The 20,396-nt window shown below is 42.4% G+C and overlaps 1 protein-coding gene across 1 annotated transcript in view; it reads left to right on the forward strand.

The window, feature by feature from the left end:
- atosa (atos homolog A) overlaps positions 1–20,396 on the forward strand; it is a 29,305-nt gene that overhangs the window by 1,786 nt on the left and 7,123 nt on the right. Inside the window, exons 2-6 of the mRNA XM_020636371.3 lie at positions 15,879–16,063; positions 16,587–16,783; positions 17,124–17,249; positions 17,518–19,378; positions 20,156–20,281. Coding sequence (XP_020492027.1) covers positions 15,879–16,063; positions 16,587–16,783; positions 17,124–17,249; positions 17,518–19,378; positions 20,156–20,281 — 2,495 coding nt within the window. The remainder of the gene's footprint in view (positions 1–15,878; positions 16,064–16,586; positions 16,784–17,123; positions 17,250–17,517; positions 19,379–20,155; positions 20,282–20,396) is intronic.

Raw genomic sequence — 20,396 nt, forward strand, 5'->3', positions numbered from 1 at the left:
CACCATACTTGGAAGAAGTGAAAGGCCACTGTTGTCAGTCGTGGTGAGATTAGCTGCAGTCAATCACAGATAGTCTGAGTGTTTGCATAGGTTATGAAACTGCTGACTGGCCTCACTGGGATCTTTAAAAAAAAAATGGTTATTTGACTCTCCAATAAACAATAAACATGTGCCATATATGGGCCTGTACCTTTTAACCCTATCCTTGGCTGTAGGACCCTTAGCCTTTTTATAGAAGCACTGACCTGGTCATCTGTGTGATGTGACTGTTAAAGTAAAGGGCACACTGACTGGCATTCTGTTATGTAATTATAGCTTAATAATGCAGAACTGCATGCTGGGTCAAGTGTTAACAGCAGCACTGCTATTGTATGTTGTAGCATTGGTTGGGGTTATGACTCTCATGTTAGGGGATATACAGGTAATATACAACCACACACTTTGTGTATGTGTGTGCGTAGCTGCCTTGTGTCAGCCGAAAAGATTGAAAAAATGTCTGCCTTAGGCACATTTTACACCAAATTTGTTCTTCACTCCTCGTGCATTTTCACCATGTCAGGTTGTCATGTTTCTTATTATGTGAGCTTCACAGCAGTAGCTTCTTGTTTGAGTGGCAGACACTGTGAGCTACTGTTATTAGGAACATATTGTACAGTCCCTGTGGTGGAGATACCACATTGCTTATGATCCACATGCCATCTTTCTTTTGCATCTCTGCTCGCCTTGATTTCTGAAAAGACACTGAGAGAAGCCGTTTACTTAGCAGCCTGGCTGAACAACCGCAAGACCAACTTGAACACAGGGCCGTCAGTTGGAGGGTCCCAGGTTTGAAGGGGAGCTGAACAAGTCCAGACATGTGCTTTTGACCTTAACACTCATGCAACAAGTTTCATGAGCCCTGACCTCCTGATCAGAGGGGTGTGAAATATCAAGCCAATGCTTTTGATGGGTGATGATAATGACGACGAGGTGATATAATCAGGTTGTGGCCTGTTACACACGCTTGTTCCCCCTTAAGAAACTGCACTTTTGACTAGCGATGTTAAATCCAGCATTTTTAATCTGCATCTGTGGGGATGTCATCAATCCTCTTAATTAGATGATGAACATGTAATGCTGCCATTTTCTTGTTAAGTCACCCTCAGGATGGGATCTTCAAATGCCATTATTTAGTGATAAGCTTATTTTCGATGTTCCAGGTTACCAATTGTATGGAACCATCTTTCCAAGAAAACAACATATTTGTTAACCCATTTGCTACCATTATAAAACATTTACATTCACATTCAACACTACTAAGGTAACTTAACTGTTTGATAGGAACAAAGCAATACAACATTATATGATTTGTCACTTAAAACTTGTCATATAAAAGATTATCAGGTTGTCAGGACAAATACAATTCAGTTGCTGTCTCACAGTCACTGCTGTACAGTTTTATAAATGTTTTTTTTTTTTGGAACAAAAATATCAAAATGAATATCAAATGAAAGTCACCACATAAACTTCAATTAGGTTCTCCAGTTACACATTATTTTCAAAGACCTCAGCTCCTAATAAAACCAAAAGAGCACACCTTTCACACAGCATGTCTTTGTGGCACTTTGTGAACCGTGCTTTTGTTTAAAAAAAAAGGAGAATAATGTTCTGCTCAGGGGCCCAACAAGAGTCATCTGACTAGCTTGTTTTTCTGTGGGTTGAGCTGTGTGTCAGGATGGCGTGTGTGTGTGAGTGTGTGTATAGGAGTGTGAGGACAGGGTGAGTGTGTCAGAGAGAACACAACAGATTGCTATTGGCCCTAATAAGCTGTACCGTTGAACCATGTGGCTCAACTGACAGCTTGCAGGTCCCATAAAGAGCCGCAATGGAAAAGCAGTTTACACCAGTCAGACGGAAAACTGTTTCAGCTGAAGTGTTGTTTGACTGGGTTTTATTGGTATCCTTAAAAATGTCATTTGTTTTCATGTGATTGTATCGACATGTAGAAGAAATATATTTGATCGAAAACCATGTTGGAATTGTTTACATCATAAAACAGGCAGCTTTTTCTCTGTTGTGGTAAGTTTTTGAATCCTAAATTGCTGAAGGGGCATAAAACATTCTTTTTATTAGATGGTGTTATGGACTCATATGGTGAAATGTATGAGCACAGGGCTGAGAATGATGGCTGAGGGCCTCCTCCTTTATGCTCTTAACCGCAGCTCTCTCACCCCTTTTAGATGCACATTAAACAGCCAACACAGAAATGAGCTCAGAGCTAGTCATATTGGAGTCAGACTTAGTCAGCCCTCTGCTCCTGCTCTCTGTATGATTATTTAGTGTGTTTGTTTGGTGGTTGGACATCCTGTTTGGAGCCATCAGTCCTTTTCAGAGGAGTTGAATAGAGTCCACCACCCACCCCCACCCAGTGTACTCTCCACTGCCTCCCTTCTACTAAGAGCTCAGCCAGATTACAGCTGCCCTGAGATGTCCCAGCCACATGCCACGGATCAGAGAATATACACTCTCACTGACGAGAGACCCAGATAACAGACTGACATACCCTGTTGTCCCGTACAGCACCTGTCTGGTCCTGTGTTGTTTTTGCCTCCTCCTTAGAAGTGATTCTACCCCATTGCAGGAGGCAGCCGAACAGTTGCTTAATGTTACTCCTCTCAACAAGTTAGTCCACCTTTATACTCTTTCTTTTTGACTGACTGATTTTTTTTTTAAAACAGTCTCTGTTCTCAAGGTTTTAGCAAAATGAAATCTGAGGAGATAGTTACTGATGTCCTTTTGATTCCAAAATTAATGACATACATGTATGACACTAGGAAACTCAGAATAACAGAAACATTGAAAAACGTTATATATGTAATTTTTGTGTACCTTTATGTAGAGCACAGGACAGTGGATAGAGTAGGAAATTGGGAGAAGAGCGCAGGGAATGACATGCGGAAAAGAAGCTGTAGGTCGGAGTCGAACCCGGACTGCCCGCTACAATTACTGCAGCCTCTTGTCTGTACGTGGGGCATGCAACCTAACACTAGGCCAACAAGCTCCCCAAAAACTTTTAAATACATTTAAATATAGTAAAAAGCTGCAACTTCTTTTTCTTTACAAGACCTAAATATAACCTGTTTCAACACACATTATCTTGCAGTAGAAATTCATTGAATCAACTAATCTAAGTGTTCGGCCATATTGTCTTTTCAATACAACACCATTGCCATTTGCTGATCCAGCTGTACTGAACATGGATATTGGACTCCCCATTGTGCAGTGAGATTCAAAGCTGCCTTACGCAATGAATACCAATACTGGGGAGGCATTCAGCTGTGAGTTACTGCCCTGGCCCTGAGAGTAATCAGCCTAAATCAATGCTGTTGTGACAGGTTTCACTGTAAGTAGCCTAGCCGTGCCTAGCCACTGCAATGGGATTGGACACCCAGTCCCCCCCAGTCCACCAATGCTCTTGTGTAATGCTGGATCTTTTTATTTAGCACAGCTACCCTTTATGGGTAACATTCACTGTTGAACTGTTCCTTTATATGGATACATATAGAGTGCATATGGTCACTTCAGTCTTAGTGATACATAGGTAGTACAACTCCTCTGATGAAGGGTCAGTGTTAACAACCTGTATGGACACATGGAAATAAACCCTCTAGATTTAGTGCAGGACTGGCTGAAAGTAGCGGCATAAGTGTAGTTTCTGCTGCCAGGGTGCCACTGAGCCAGTGATGTCATAGTTTATGAGTCCGTCACATCCTCCCGCCCCTGTGGCTCCTTATAGCCAACCAGCAGCCGTCTCGGCAGGAACAGGAAGAGCCATCTGGACCTGGTGGTTTTTTCCTGGTAGGGTTGCTGTTGTGGTGAGGATGATATAATTGTGTCTTTATTTTTGTCTTACTGTGGCGTATCCAGATTGTCTCTGGTTCTATATCTGTGTCTTATTTCATGGTCTGTGGTTCTTGACAAAGTCTGACTAAAGTTGCTAGAATGATATTATATTATGTACTGGTGACCTCTGTTGTGCATCATACTTTCCACTCTAGTTTAATCCCTGATGTGGAATAAGTAGATGTACTATAATTTCTGTGGGAACATCATGCTTTCTCCCCAAACCCTATACAAAAGAAAATACACAGTTTCTCATCCCATAGTGTGAAAGTTACAAGTGTTTATTTAATGTTATCTCTTCCCAACATTGTAGAGAATGAATGTTGCCATTCCTGAGTCCACTGGCCGTCTTGTACTTCTCCTAGATTCCTCCCCCAACTTTGCTTCTTCTCCCCTGTCCTCTGACTCACCTCACATAGGCTTCAGCTGCTGTTAACACCTCAACACTTCACACCTCCACCACTATCTGCTGATTATATCTCAACAAAAAGCATATTGACAGAAATAGGTCTAGGTTGACTTACTATCATAAACACACATACACTACCAACTGGGTTTTTCCAGAGACTACCCACAGGACCTGCATGTGAGAACACAAGTGTCAGATTTGTTCAACTGGACATTTAACCGACTTTAGATTGCGAGCCCCTAGGAGACCTGGTAATGTCCAATTAGTCCAATTGGTCATTAAGTGGACCAACACAGGAGGTAATTGTCTGGAGCCTGGGCAGGAACAGAGAGGCCGGTTGATGACGTTGTTGATGCTGCACAGAATGAAACCTCTTTTGTTTAGCTTTGTATTGATTTTCCTGACGTTTGTCTTTGTTCTGTAGCCCACAAATACATGTTGAATTGATATCCACCAAAATGTCTATTACAACAGTAAGTCCTCCTCCTTCTGCAGACTCTACTGAGACTCCATTCCTTATTTTATCATAGTGCAAGGGGATTTTTACAAATCCCCTGCTGTGTGTAGCATGTGTGGAAGGACAACTCCGAACATGACTCAATGGACATTGTCCAGTTTTTTATGTGTGGAAAAAAACCTTTTTGCAATTTATCAAGGCAGTCCAGCTCCAAAAGTTGTAAGCTATCTTTAATTCTAACACTGACATAGAGTCTGCATTGGTCTGAAGGAGTGGAATCCTCTTCAGCATTCAGGGTCTGTCACCAGACACCACACAGTGTGCTGTTAGCCAGCACTTTAATAAAGTTCATACGCCGGACTGAAAAACAGGGTTATAGGACTAACAGACCCTTATGGAAGATGAAGTAATGTCTGAATACAGTATGGAGTGAGAACAAGAAAGAAATAAGATAGGTTGAGTAATAAAGGCATTTTAGTTTTATTTCACTTGTAAATCTGTGTAGTCAAATGAAGAGAAATCTGCATACTTGTAAAGTTTTGATTGATCTACCTTCCATTCAAACTATTCCTTTAAGTCACAGACTCATTACACATGCTGGCTCTCAGTCTCAGTTAACAGAGAGCACCTCTGGGTCTCCTTCTGGAGGCGTTAAGCACATTGTTTATTAACAGCAGCGTGAGGTAGAGTTAATTGGAGACTCGTCTCAACTACCCTCTTTCCTTTTCTCCATTGTCTCATGGCATTGCTTCCTGGCCCACAACCAGCTGATTCCCCTATCACCCCGCAGCAGCGCTTCACCCTCACAACAAAGCAGCTGACACTCTCTTTCCTGTTTAACCAAGTTGATTTTCTTCTTTTTTTACTCAGCTGATTTCCAGTGTTTTTAATACATGCTGGTTTTAAATGTGGGGGTGACGGCGCTCCAACTTGGGAGCTTCACACATACTTGAAAGTTTTAAATGATAAGTCAAACAAATACAATTAAAGATAAGAAGCAGCATAAAAGGGGAAAAGGTCAACAATAGAATTTTGTACAGCTTTATATACAAGTTGAAATCTTTTCCCATTTCAAGACTTTGACCTTGTTCGTCCTCTTCCCTGGTGTTTAATTCCAGTCACAAACCACCTCAAACTGCCTGTGCCACAACTGACACACTTTCCGTGTGGGCCTTGGAGCTGCACTGCTCGGGTTGCTCAATTCGGACTCCTCTTACTAGAAATTGGCATCGGCAACAGAGAAGAGGTCAGAGGCCTGTACATTCAAGTTGAGCAGGGTGCTTCTGGTTACAGAGAGAGGGTTGTCTGTCCTACTGCCCTAGTGTCCTGTAGCCACCATCAGCCAGCTCATCAAAATGTAAACTTCTATTGTAAAGAGTTTGTCAGATTTTGCCTCTAGAAGAAAAGGAAATGGCCTAAGGAGATCCCATACATACAAAAAGTTTGATAAAGTCACCAGTTGAGGGAAAAAAAGTTGTACTTTATTTTATTTTGCACGATTCAATTACCTCCCTAGAGATTTTATTCTGATTAGGAGTTTATGACGTGGTTTTTACTTTCCTGCTTATACACCTCATTTAATAATGGTTTGTTCTTCATTTATTTGAAGCTTTTTCATATAATATGTTATTATTACATCTAGAATTGTTATATAATTAAGTCCAGGTTAAGACTGCATTATTTTGAAGGGGGTTAGTTAATTCCACGTTCCTTACCTTGTCGTGTACTCACACCACTCCTTGTTAGCAGGTATTAGGTAAACAATGAGTTTGCAAATGACCACTCTTGCCTGAATAACAGGGGCTTAGGGGTCCCAGCTACAGTATGTGAAAGTAAGGTCAAAAAGGGCATAGCAAACCTCAGGTCACTGCTTCTACTAGTTCTGATTTTTTCATGCATTTATGAGAAAATATGAGATTAGGAAAGGGAGCTGTAATGAATTGTTTTGATCAAAATACATTTTGCTAGCACATTGTAAACACTTTAGCCCCTCTAGCCACAAGTACTCCTACCTTTTTGTAGTTTGACCATCCTAATGGGCCTCATCTTAGAAATGTTTATAGCATGAGCTTAATATAAATGACCTTTTTGGCTTAGCCTAATGAAACTACACCTGGAAGCAGCCAGGCTGTTTTGTCTTCTTTTAGTATTCAAGCAACTCATCTGAATAATAAGGGTTGTAAGTACACTACTCTTGGACTTTAGTTGCTGTGGTTTTCAAAGATGAAGAGAGCATACTGAATATGCTGACCATAGTGGCTGACCATAATAAGTTTCCTTCTGATTTAAAGGCTATAACAGCTGATTTTGTTTTCCAGTCCTGTGTGGTTTAAGGAGTGTTTCTCACTCTAAATCAGACGGCTCAGTGTGTGGTGGCTATAAATCTTGCAGACTATTGGAACTCTTTCAACAGTGGTTATCTAACCGTGATAGGCTACCATTGTTACCAGTAATTTCATCATACAGTGCTGATCTAATACTGTAGGATTTGATTATAACCTGGATCTGTGTGAATGAACTTCTTTCTGCAGAACACGCACAAAAGTGCATTAAAAATAGCCATGTGAAACTTCACCTGCCAGTCAAGTGGTATACCTGACAAGTGTATGTTTTATTTTATATGCATTTAGTGCTGTTAAATGCAGATCAGGAATATGTGGGCTATGGCTATTCAAAGCATATGTCCGCTAGTTGTCTAGCTGGAATTCTTGGATGTTAACGGTCAAATTGGCCATCTAAAGTCTTCCCTAACACTGAACCAGAAGTATCTTAAGAGACAAAGGCATGTCAGTTGTCAAAATACTGAGTGAACTAAGGGACAGAGAGCCTGAATTATTTTTTAAACATCATGTGAGTCGAGTCTTGTCAGTCAGGAGGTCATGCCTTGCGCTGAAAAGTTTTAACACATGCTCTCTAGCATGCAAGTTGCTCAGCATTTAAACAACAGTGGCTTGTATTCCTGACGATGACGGATTGTTAGCGAGAAGGCAAGGTGGTGTGTGAGTCTGTGTCAGAGTGTGTGTAATGTTGGAGAATAATGGCAGCTGAGTTTACAAAACAGAAGAAGGGTTCTCCTCAGCTGGAACTGTGCTAACTCTTCTTAGCCAATCAGGGCCTGTTGCTGTGTGTGCTGTGAATCTGCCCCTTTGTGTTTTGTAGAGTGGGAGAGAGGGACACATACATTAGTGAGAGAGCCAAAGTCCATAGCTTTGAGGACATTTTTTGAGTTAAGTTTGAGGAAACCACAACAAGTTATGTTACCGTTACAAAACTCTCTGGTATTAAGAAGTAGATGATGAGTCCAAAGTATATTGGTAAAATATAAATATATAAAGAGTTAAACATTTCAAAAAGTCTGCTAGGATTACTTGTGATGTTTTTAATTTAACAGATAACAAGTGATCTTAACCATTCTTTACAGTCTGGCCCACTCTGCCAGTACTCCCTGTGTGTTTTAGTGCTGTAACACAAGGCAGACAAAAACAGGAAAGGTGAGCTGGCAGTGACGTGTGATTCTTGTTATAAAACACTATGGAAACACAGCTGACCCTATTATTCAAACTTAAAATTAGCGGCAATTGGCTTAGAGTGGCATAAACACTTTAAATAACATCCACAGCGCCGCACACATAAAGTGAGTGTGATCACATAAACAACTCCACAGACACAACAGACTATCTCAGTGTACATCGTAGAATGCTCCAACACAAAACATTCAAATGCTGTATATATACCCATTGCACATCACACAGAACACAGCAGCACCATTCATTGTCCAGACACACATTGTCAGGTCACTGTCACAGAAATATGCTTATAGCGCAGCCAATTTTTGCACATAGACACTCTTCAAGATTGGAATGCTTAACACAAGCTCCTCATTAATACATTTATTAATAAAAGGCAACTACTTGCCCTCTAAAAACAAATGTATTTTGGGCACCACATGACTAGTTTTCATTTCAGCATTTCTCCAATTCAAATAAAGAAAGTTTTGTTTACTAACGACAGTCCTGAATAACAGCTGAAGGTATGTCAATGCAAAGGTTATGGAGTTGGGTGCGTTGTAGTTTTGTCACCGGATACTTAGTACACACAGAGAGCATGAGTGCACAGTTTAGTGACAATTGAGACTGCACACTCTCAAACAGCGTCACGTTAGGCCTTTTCTCATTTGTTGTTTTGTATATTTCAGGACAAACAAAATGTTTGGAGTAAGACTCTTGTTTTGAAGTGCTCATGGACAAGAAGAGTTTGTAAGGAGCTTATATTGAAAGACACATAAAGCAGTTTCCTTCCCTTATATGGGAGAGGAGATTTAGTTTATTTGGTCCTGCAGACCAGCTGGTCTCCAAATATAGTCTGTCAGACTGCAGAACTGGCCATGGAACAGAAAAAGACGAAGTTGCAAACAATTCCCGGGGTGGCAAAATGCAGTATCACGAGCTGCTGACATTTCAAATCTGCCACCTGCTTTGCTACCAGTGCATTTCAATACTTTTAAACTGTCTGTGCGCTCTCGTCCTCTGGGGATATCCACATAGTGGATGTCCTGGCAGCCTTCAAAAGCCCAGCACAGTGGTGGATTTTAGGGGAGTCCCTTTGTTATATCCAAAGAAATCGCTGAGTTAGCTGTCTTGGGCTGTGGGAAGATGGGGTACTTGTACATTGAAATTGTAGCTTTCTTCTGTCAGAGTACGTAAAAATCAAAGCAGCAAAACTTTACATGTGTCAGCATTTAAGCAAGTAACCTATTGCTGTTGGAACTTTTCTTATAGTCTTGCAATTAATTTTATCGCCATGTTTGACTTCAGGCATTCACTGCATAAGCCCCTTTTTGATGATGTCTGACAGCAGTGCCCATGTTAGAATGTCATCGAAAAGTTGAATGGAGAACTAATGCTTTGAAATGAGCCGTAAAGAAAAATTGAAATTGAGAGCAACCAAATTGTGCCTATATTTATCTCATCAGGCGCTGGAGTAAGAAGATTAAACATGTGAGAACTGTCTGCCTAATCTCCAATTTTTCCTCTGTATTCATCATAAAGAAGTGTAGATGTTTTTATGTTATGTGTGGGTGTTTGGTCTTTTTATCCTCAACATAGTTTTATACCAGCCCATTTCTTCTTAATTCTTGTGGCTAGAGGATCCTTGAGATCCTTGAGATGCCTTTGACTATTTTCATCCAACAAACACATCAAAACATTTTCCAGCAAGAGCAGAACAGAGCTTGTGATATATTTAGATTTGTTTTTGTTTCTGCCTTAGCTGCTCACAGTTCAACATATTTGATGCAGTCTTATTTAGTGTTGCCGTGAGTTGAAAAAAAAAGAAAAGATACCATGTTTTGTTATATACAGTTGAGATTCCTGTTAATGTATATGTGGGAGAGGCAATTAAGGTTTTTGCATATTCTGCAACCATATAACATTGAAGATATTGTGTACCACACTGTACATGCATGTATGTAGCACGTAGACTAATCTACATATCCATGCATACTTCAATGCCAGACTATTACATCACAGTGGTTTTGCATTTATATTTTACATATGCTGGCACAGAGTGGTGACTAAAAGATAGAAGTGAAGCTTTTACTCCGACTTGTTCCCTAACGAGTACATCCATTGCTGTACCTGATCATAATGAGAATTTAGCAGATGGTAAGGTTGAACCTTAACTGTTTGGTTCCATTCACAGCGAGTTAGATATCATTGTGTGCTAAGCTGACACACCTCAGTGAGCTCAGCAGACTGGCTCTGCTGCACTGATGCTGCATTGGAACATCTTTAACACACAGCCTCCTGGCAGGCTCTTATCTGGAGTCTTCAGGTCTCAGACGTAGAGAAAATACTTCTGAACGAGAGCATTGCAGAAGTGTGCAAATCCTTTGCTGTCTCTGACACTGTATTTTCATAGAGAAATTGGTCAGACCTTTGAACTCTTAGTTTCATTATAATTAATCATCTTGAGAAAATGGATTTCGCCACAGTGGGATAGTAGGGGGGTTTATTGTCTTGCTCAAGAAACCGACAATTACAATGTTACTCAACTAGCCAGTCCTACAATTTGTTAGATTCTTTTGGCAAACTAAACATTTAGGTATAAGTTGGAATTTGGGACTTTGATACATGTCAACTTAATTTCTAATACCCTCAGTTTGTTTATCCTTGTCCTAAAAGCCAACTCACAAGTTATACAGTGTTTACTTTTTAGTCAAACAATTTGAAATAGATGTGAAAATTTCCCATGTGACATTCCTGTTAGTGAAAATCTGCTATTAGGCCATGCATAACTGTAATATAACAGCAACCTGCCAGTTATTAACATACTTTGGTTGATGTGTCTTACTTAGTGTCTGACATTTAGTAAACTTAGTTTTACATTACCTCAGCTGATTCGAAAGCCACCAAATGTTTAGTGACATTTTCATGACAGACAGATATCAAAAAACATAATTTTTAGGACTTCCTGTCTGCCTTTTGGGCGAACTGTGCATGTCTCCCATTTGCCCTCTAAATCACTCTGAATGCTTATTCCATTATCTGTGTGAACCTTCTGCCTCTCTCTCTCTCCATATATATATGAAGTACGCCTCAGCGCTTACTGGTTTGCTGCCCTGTAGTCTTTTATCTCTTATTATCTTTTCATAACCAGTTGCCCTGCTGTAGGTGAGCTCATCAGTGTCGTGTCTTTGATCTGAGACTCTGTTTTTGTCTCATCCGCCACAGGCTTTGGTCTCCCAGCACAGATGTGTCACTAAAGAGGAAAGAGCAGGACTCTAATATGCTCCCTGTTTCATTCAAATGAAGCATAGACATAAACAAATGACACACGTAGAGAAGGCTGTGCAGAGGAGGATGAGAGTGGTTTTTTTTCACCATATTGGTTCTTACACAGCATTCAAATTAGCTGTGAGTGTATATGTGTAAATGACTGTGGAGAGCAGAGGAGCTGTGCTTTGAAAAGGGGGCCAACCACGCAGTGCTTGTGTGGCCACAGTGCACAGATTAATGGGTCGGCTTATCTGAATGTGTGCGTATCTGTCTCCCACTTTGTGTCCCTCTTCCCATCTGTCTCTCTGTCACAGCATTCACACTACTGCACACCAAATGCAAAACATGATCCCAGCAACATGTATTGCAATGAAAAGCTTCAAACATATATCGAAACATAACTATTATAACCCAGAACTTCCACCAGATATATGTTGTGCATTGCGTGTCTGCTCCGGTCCGTTACGGCTCCGTGCACCCTCGTCCGTCAACACCCACATACTGAGTTCTCGGTTCGCAGCACGGACAACTAGAGTGTAGAGAAAAAAGGAATTCCTGCGGTAATTTTACAGATTTACCCGCAACAGTGTGAGATCATACTATGTATGTGGTGTAAAACTGTATAAAACCATTTAAAACACAGAAACAAACACGCATATGGTCAATGGTCAAAAATGTATTCTCTTTAACGAAAATAAATTGATAGGAAAGAGGAAAGACCCCTGGGAAGGCCAGAGCAAAGGCAAATTTGAATTCCCCTCAGGATCAATAAAGTATCTATCTATCTATCTGTTCTGAATCAGCCAAATGGAGTGTTTTATTCTGAAAATAAATTTCGGTGTCTGACTTCCTGTCCCACTTGATCTTTTCTATGATAATTGATACGCCGTGTTCCAGCAGCGGGCATAAATAGAAGCCTTGCATATCTGCAAAGGAGGGCTCCTGACTGCCCGAGCTGAGACGCAGCAGAACCAGTGAAGCACACACATTGAATAAACTGAAAACCTATCAGCTCCGCTACCGTACCGTAGCGGAGACGGACCGAACATATGGAATTTGGCCGCAGGTCATCGTCTTCTGACCAGGAGCTGACATGTTCTATTTGCCACTTAGGTAATTGTGAATCACACCAAAGTGTGTGTCAGTGTGTACTGTGGTGTGTGTCCTCTGAGCACTGTTTGCTATTGAGGCTGGTCCCTCTGCTCTTGTCCTGGAGGCCTTTTCCATCCCACATGACTCTTTACAGATCTGCTGGCCGGAGCACACTGAGACAGCTGAGAGGTGTGTGTGCCTGAAAGGGGTATGAACGTGTGTTTGTGTATACAGGCAGAACAAACCAATCAGTAGACGGGACTCCAGCTGCACTTGGTGGCAGGCGGTCACAGGTCTAATAATAAGACGCCAGAATCTAAATCCAACCTGTTACATAATTCACATCACCCGTTATCGGTTGATGGAGGAGAGGTCACACGCACATGGAAAAGAGAACGATCAGTGTTCCTTTGTTGTTACATGTTTGTTTCTGTTAAGCGAGGATGTTTCTGCAAAGTCTCTTATTATTGAACCAGTGGATCATAACCTGACTGTGTTTTTTTGCCTGACATATTTTGTTTGCATTTCTTAGGCAGTGCTAGTAGCTCCTATGGTACTTCTTAATCACTAATGCAAGAGGGAGCAGTACACAGAGGGAGAAGGAAGAAAACACATTCAGATAAAGTAAAAGTTCAAGTTGATGAAAGACAGATTCCTAATCTTAAAGAGATGGAGATTTAGGAATTAATTAGTCACCGACCAGAGGGGGATGATAGGAGAAAGGTGAAGGGGGGGGACAAAAACACAGAATTGAACTTTGAGCCCAGCTTTAAAGGCTTAATGATTGGCAAACAGATTGTTACACAAATCCCCAAAATTATATTAACCATTTATACCAAACTAGGGATTCAAAGGGTGCCTGATTTGACTCTAGGGATTCAGCATCTTGCCTCAGGATAAAAAAAGAAAAACCTCTGCCCACCCACCCCCACCCCAGATAACAACATGAGATTTTTTTTCTTTTAAAAATACAAAACTAGGTCTCAGTTTGGTAAAAATCATCTGCATGTTGAATGCAGCGTTCTCTTTTGAAGTCTATGGATTTTTTCCATTCAGGCGTGCTTGTGTGTGTGTGCGTGTGCGTAGGCTCTCTAGGAATGCTCTATTCAGGCATTACGCCCTAAAGAATGACAGATCTCATCTATGTGTACGAAGGCTGTTGGGCCCCTTAACTAAATCCTCCATCACTAGTCCTTTGTCCTGCACTCTGTGTGTGTGTGTGTGTGTGTGTGTGTGTGTGTGTGTGTGTGTGTGGGTGTTCTTGGGGTTGTCTTTCCTAGAAAGCATCAATCTGACACCCAATGTGCACAGATGATTGGGGCTCTGTGTGTGTGTGTGTGTGTGTGTGTGTGTGTGTGTGTGTGTGTGTGTGTGTGTGTGTGTGTGTGTGTGTGTGTGTGTGTGTGTGTGTGTGTGTGTGTGTGTGTGTGTGTGTGTGTATGTATATGTGTGTGTGTGTGTTTACAAAGGGGTTTGTGTAACCCACTTTTTCACTGAGGCTACTCCCTTAAACAGTGTCCTACCTCCCTCCCTTCATCCCTCCAAGCTTCCTTTCTCATTTGTTCTTTGCTTCCTTCATGGTGCATCCAGGATAGAACCAGGATCTGGAGCCTTTCCACTCCAGACTGGGAATATATCCTGACCACAGACAGGAGTACATTCATACCATCATGTTAATATGATGGACTCTATGACCTTGAATTGTCATATATATTTTAACCTTATGCTTTCCTATCCCTCTAATTATCCCACTGTTAATCACTCTCTCTCTCTTTGTGAGACTTTCTGATTGCTGCTAATGAAAAAAGGAGATTGTTTCTGAATATATTCTCTCTCTACGTCCCATTCACCCTCAGCTTATTCAGCCTACAGCTGGCTAACAGACCCCCACTCTCCCTCCCTCCTCTACCTCCCTCCCTCCTCATGTTTTGTGTTGGACTGCGCCTCTCTCCACGTGCAGAAGCAGCTCAAAGGCATGTAGGAGGAGTTCCTTGAAAGGAATGTGCGTGACTGGCTGACTGCAATACGTACACCACGCACACACACACATACACAAACACACACACACACACACACAGAGACACACACATGCAGCAGCAGCTCATAGTTCACGCTTCTGCAGAGCCAGCTGAGAGGGACTCTGTTCTAGTTAGTCTGGCTCTGGTGGGAGGAGGACAGGCTGTATGTATATGTGTGTGTATTGTTACTACTTCCTGCCTCATAAGGACCTAAAAACATATTAAAATGTTTTGAAAAAAAAAGAAAAATATAGACCTCAATTTGTGTAAATAAAATTAGAATGGCAGCAGGTTTTCAGATTGAAGAGCAGGCGGCCTCACAAGTCGTGTCTTTTTATTTGTGCTAGAAAGAAAGAAAGCTGTGATTCTCTGAGCTGCTGTGTATCAGCAGACCTCCTGCGGGATTCTAGGAGTTTTCTCTGGAGGGGTAAAAGAGCTAGAGAGCTAAAGCAGGCTCTTCAACCTTCTGCTAAAAATACCCCTGCTTTACATCTAAGCTTCAATTACAAGAAAAACAGAGCAGGACTTTGTTAATTTTGTTTTGGCATGAGACTGACAAACCACGAGACACAGCTTCCATTTAGTGGCATTTGAAGAGTGGTCTTTTACATGAAGAGTCCCCACATTACACATTAGCTATACATTTATTTAAGATCTTTCTGCTTCTTCAGAGTAATAAATTTGAACGGTGTTGATTCAGAAGGGAAAAGTTTTTTCCCTGAATGGTGAAAACATACTTCTGTTCTCTGTCCTGCCAAGTCCTGGTCACCATACCAGCCCCACCCAACCCCACCCTTGCTAAATTGGTTTCTGCTCCTTACTGTCCTCATGTTCTGGTTGAGTTTTTGTTTGATAATGGCTGAATGACGTCACAGTTATTATTTCCTATTCTAATTTGTGTGTGTTTATGTGTATGAAGCTCAGCTGACATGACAGTTCTGAATGTAATTCTTTAAAGTGGCCAAGCTGGAAAAGTTGTGTCATCAGTCGCCTTCCCCCACACCCCTTCTCTAAACAAGTCTTTCCAGACAAAATTAAATAGACCTTTCGCCCTGACAACAAACGTAAACAAAGCATTCATGTGCATTTCATGTCAGCTCAGGTGACATGTTCCCCATGCATCTGTCACAGGATGAAGAAATGAGTAGTTTATCTTCCATTTTAGTCTTTTTCGTCTCTATTTTTGTTTAGATGTACAGTGTTTTGAGAAGGTCTGCTGACCCTCTCTTTCTCTGCCTTGCTAGATGCAACTGAGGAGTTTTTCGAGTACGATGCAGAGGAACTTCTGGTGTTCCTGACCTTGCTCATCACAGAGGGAAGGACTCCAGAATACTCGGTGAAGGGCAGGACTGAGGGGCTGCACTGTCCACCAGCTCAGTCGGCCATGCCCCCTCTTCACAAGCACGAATGCAGTGACAAACTGCCCCAGGTAGCACACATGCACAAACACACATCTGTGTAAACGTCTCTTCTAGTGTTTAAACAGAAGATTGTCTGTTCTGTTTCTAGGGGAGGTTGGTGCTTGATTTGCGTCATTTAAGTAACAAGCGTTAAATTAAGCCTACCTATCGACTGGGATGCAACATACATTTTTTATTTAATAGGGATACTATTGATACTTGTACTTTTTCAGAAATTTGACACATAGTTGGAATTAAACTGAGGAAAAATTATAGAAGTTCATTACACAGCACTTTGACATTTTATTCCTTAATGAATTCTTTATTTTAGGGCTGTAACATTCACTGAAACCACAAACTTCATTTAACCACCGCAAGCTTTAAAAATTGTAAAATAAGATACCACCAAAATAAAACACTGAAAATTTTTATTGAACGTGCAGCTCTTTCTGGGTCCCTTCTGCTTTGCCCCAAAGTGTCACTACCCTGGTGTTGACATTCACTAACGAGCACTAACCCTCCACCTCTGTTTGCCTGTGCTTGTGCGTCCAGTGTCGGCAGGCCAGGCGAACCCGTTCTGAGGTGATCCTGCTTTGGAGGAACAGCATCCCCATCATGATTGAGGTCATGCTCCTGCCTGACTGTTGCTATGGTGATGAGTGCCCCCCTAGTGACCCCATCAGTGACCCGGTCATCAAGCAAGATGCTCTGCTGCTAGAGAGGTGGACCCTGCAGCCCGTTCCAAGACAGTAGGTTACACACAAACAGATGCTTTACCTTTATAGTGGAGGTTTTTCAGTAAAAATCTAGAGCCATTTAAAACTAAGAACTTAAAGCTATAAAGAGATTTAAAATGTTATATATATATATATTAACAAAATTAAAAGGAAAAAGTAAAAGAATATAAAAAAAAAGGTTTGGCACTTAGAGGGTTAAGTAGCCTCACAAGTTGGCCCACTTTCCTACTGGCATACATAGCAACAGGGGACACTGTTTAAAACATACACACACACACACATCCTGGAAATGTTTCCTCATTAACCTGACATACTGGCACATTTCCACCTCTCTGTGACTGTGTTTTAATAGAAGCGGTGATCGCTTCATTGAGGAGAAGACCCTGCTGTTGGCTGTTCGCTCCTACGTCTTCTTCTCCCAGCTCAGCGCCTGGCTTAGTGCCTCCCATGGCATCGTCCCCAGAAACATCCTGTACAGGTCAGACATAACACTCACTCAAGACTTTGACACCTGTGGGCTGAATGCTTTTCGCTGAGGACTATTAAAAGATTTTTTTATTAAAGAAACCTGATCTGAAGTTATTTTGTTTTCAAATTTAAATGAAGCTTCAAATCTTGTGTACTGTGTTGGCTTGAAAATTCCATTAGAGTAGTTTAATCTAAATATTTGGAGGCTCCGACAATTCTTCCATATTTTACAAACTATGCTTCTATTCAATCTCAGTTTTACTCTCTCTGTCAAACAGGATCAGTGCTGCTGATGAGGAGCTGGTGTGGCAGTTTTCCCAGCCGCCTTCAGAGCACATTTTCCCCATCCCCAATGTATCCCAGAGTGTCGCTCTCCAGGTTCATGTCCAGTCGCTCCCCCGCCAACCCACCTACCCCACCCTGGCTTGCAGCATCCATACGGGCCTTCCACCGCTTTACAGCAAGACCTCCAGCCTCAGTCCAAACTTCAACACCCACAGTTGTCTGCCAACCTTCAAAAAGAGCCAGGACCTCAGCAAAGACAACCTCCTTCACAACTCTAACATGTTCAGCAAAAGCTCCAATACTCCTGGCCTTGTCCTCAATGGATTACCCATTCCTAATCTTCCTATCAACAACATCCCTATTAACAGCCTTCCACAAACTGTAGTGCCACATCCTTACAGCAAGAAGAGCCAGGAGCCTGCTGAAGATCACTCGTATCAGAACGGAGAGCTTCCGCAGGTCAGCATCCCCCAACATCAGGGCTCCCCACTTTTCCACAGATCCTCTCACTCCCCCAAGCCCTCCCGCTCCCACTCACCCTCTCCGCTCCGCACAGGCAAAGCAGGGAAGTGGCTGTACACGGCTCTCAATGGTTCATCTGACCCCACACAAGTGGAGGACCATGGGCCTGGCATCAACAGCCTTGACAAGTCAAAGACACCCATCCCTGAGCCATTGAGAGCATTTAAGAATTTCTCCTTGGCTGAACCGCCCCGCTGCCCCTCTCCAAGGCCCTCTGGATCTGAGACAAACCCTCTGATTGGTTCCCTGCTCCAGGAAAGACAGGAAGTCATTGCCCGCATTGCACAGAGGCTCAACTTCTGCGACCCCACAGCACCGCCCCTCCCTCCTGGCCTTTTTGCCTCTGACAACCCTCCCAAAGCCATGTGGGGCAGTAACCATGACGATATAACTGCCAGTAAGACCAAAGAGGCGGAGGTACCGCCCCATGAATCTGTGGGACGTGTGTGGCCTAGTCCCTTCAACACACCTGTGACTGACACTTCGTACTGCAAACGGGAGAGCTCCTCCCCTAAACCTGCAACCTGTAGGAAGCTGAAAATGACAGAGATGAGAGACATAGAGGAAGAGAGAAACAGAGAGACGGAGAGAGCAAAAGAGAAGGAGAGTGGTAGAGACAGCTCTCTGATCGCCCAGGCGGTTCAAGACATTACCAGACTTATTCAGGAGAGACTGTCTGTACCCTCTCTGTCCCCCAGGCACAGCAGGAGCGGCAGCCCACTGCACCACACGCACACAACAACAATCACACACACGGTCCGCACATACTCAAACACAGCGCATAGCCCACAAGCCTCACACACTGCCACCAATGGCTACTCTAATGGTAACATGCCAAGCCATGAACCTCACAGAGGCAGCACGCACACTTCTGCCACACACGCGTCCATTTGCACAGACAAGCCCCGAGTTGATCCGGGGGCAGAATGCCATTCACCCCGGGCCCGAAATGGTGCTCACTTTACACTTGAAGAACCCTCATTTAAAGGCCAGCCTCAAATCCAGACTGGTCAGTGTTTACGAACTCGCCCACAGGAAAAACTCAGAGTCAGGACACCCAGCAGCCATGAAACCCCCCCTAGCACCCCTGTCCTTGAGAACAGCCTACGGAATACCCACATCTTTAGTTGGACTTGCAATGATGCCAGCCCAGCTGTGAACTGTAACACAAGCCACCACAACCACAGCCAGCCTCAGCCTCAGTATCAGATGCAGATGCAGACATGTGCACCAGCCCAAGCCTCTGCCCTGCAGGATGAGAACCAGGCACCCTCTGACTCTGGATGCTCCGGCACCTCAAGTCCAGACATGACCCCTCCTTCTACTGTCCTAGTAAGGGATTCCTCATAACTCTTTTGTTAAGGATTGATATCCCATTTAGTATTCTTCAGTTGTTCAAGTTGCCATGATCCATCCATGATTAAATCATTCTTGGTTTCAATGCAGCTCTAAAAGGGAAATGTTTAACATTGTGGAAATCATCTTTATTGTTTTAATTGTGAGGGTCAGATAAGAAGATGCCACTTTCATGTCTGTACTTGAAATATAAAGCTACAGCCTACAGCCAGTTAGCATAGTTTAGACGGGAAGACTTTAGCTAAGTAAAGATAGCCAGTTTTGCTCTGTTCAAACATTATAAATCCTCCCACTTCTTGTTACCTCTTAAGCTGAATTATTAAACCAGCTTCAATTGTCTTTAATAATACTGAGGTTTAAAAACAATCTAAATTTCAATAAGCTTATTAAATGTACTGGTTTTAGTCCAGGGGGAGTTATGTCACTCAATTACTACTGTTAACAGCCTTAGTCAATAGCTTAACTAAGCTAACACCCAGCTGTTCTCACACTTGTGTTACGTTTAGAGTAACATGTTTTATATTACTCTGAATAATCAGGATTCAACTGCGTCTGCATAGGTAAGAACAGACATCTCAAACTGGAAAGAACTTCCTCATTAATTCACATTGTTTTAATTGGAGTCTTCTTTGGAGCAGGTGAAACTGAAAAGTCAAGGAAAACAGTGCATGGTTTTTTAATAACATGATACAATTAGTAAAAGATTTTTCAGTTTACCTGCAGAGTTTAAATCTCTCCCTCTTTGTGCTCCAGCGAGCTCACAGCCCCTCCCCCCTACGTCCCTGCAACAGCTGGAAGAAACACAATCGCCACTCATTAGACGCCACAGCAACCAAGGCCTTCCACCCCTGCACAGGCCTGCCTCTGCTCTCCAGCCCTGTAAGGAGTAAACACACACACACACTCTCACATCCACTCATCCACATTGTGTAACTGGCAGCCATTGTCAGTTTCTGCTTTGTGCATTTGTTAAGATTTCACATGCAGGCTAACA

The sequence above is a fragment of the Labrus bergylta genome, chromosome 3, assembly GCF_963930695.1.
Source record: "Labrus bergylta chromosome 3, fLabBer1.1, whole genome shotgun sequence".
Taxonomy (NCBI): domain Eukaryota; kingdom Metazoa; phylum Chordata; class Actinopteri; order Labriformes; family Labridae; genus Labrus; species Labrus bergylta.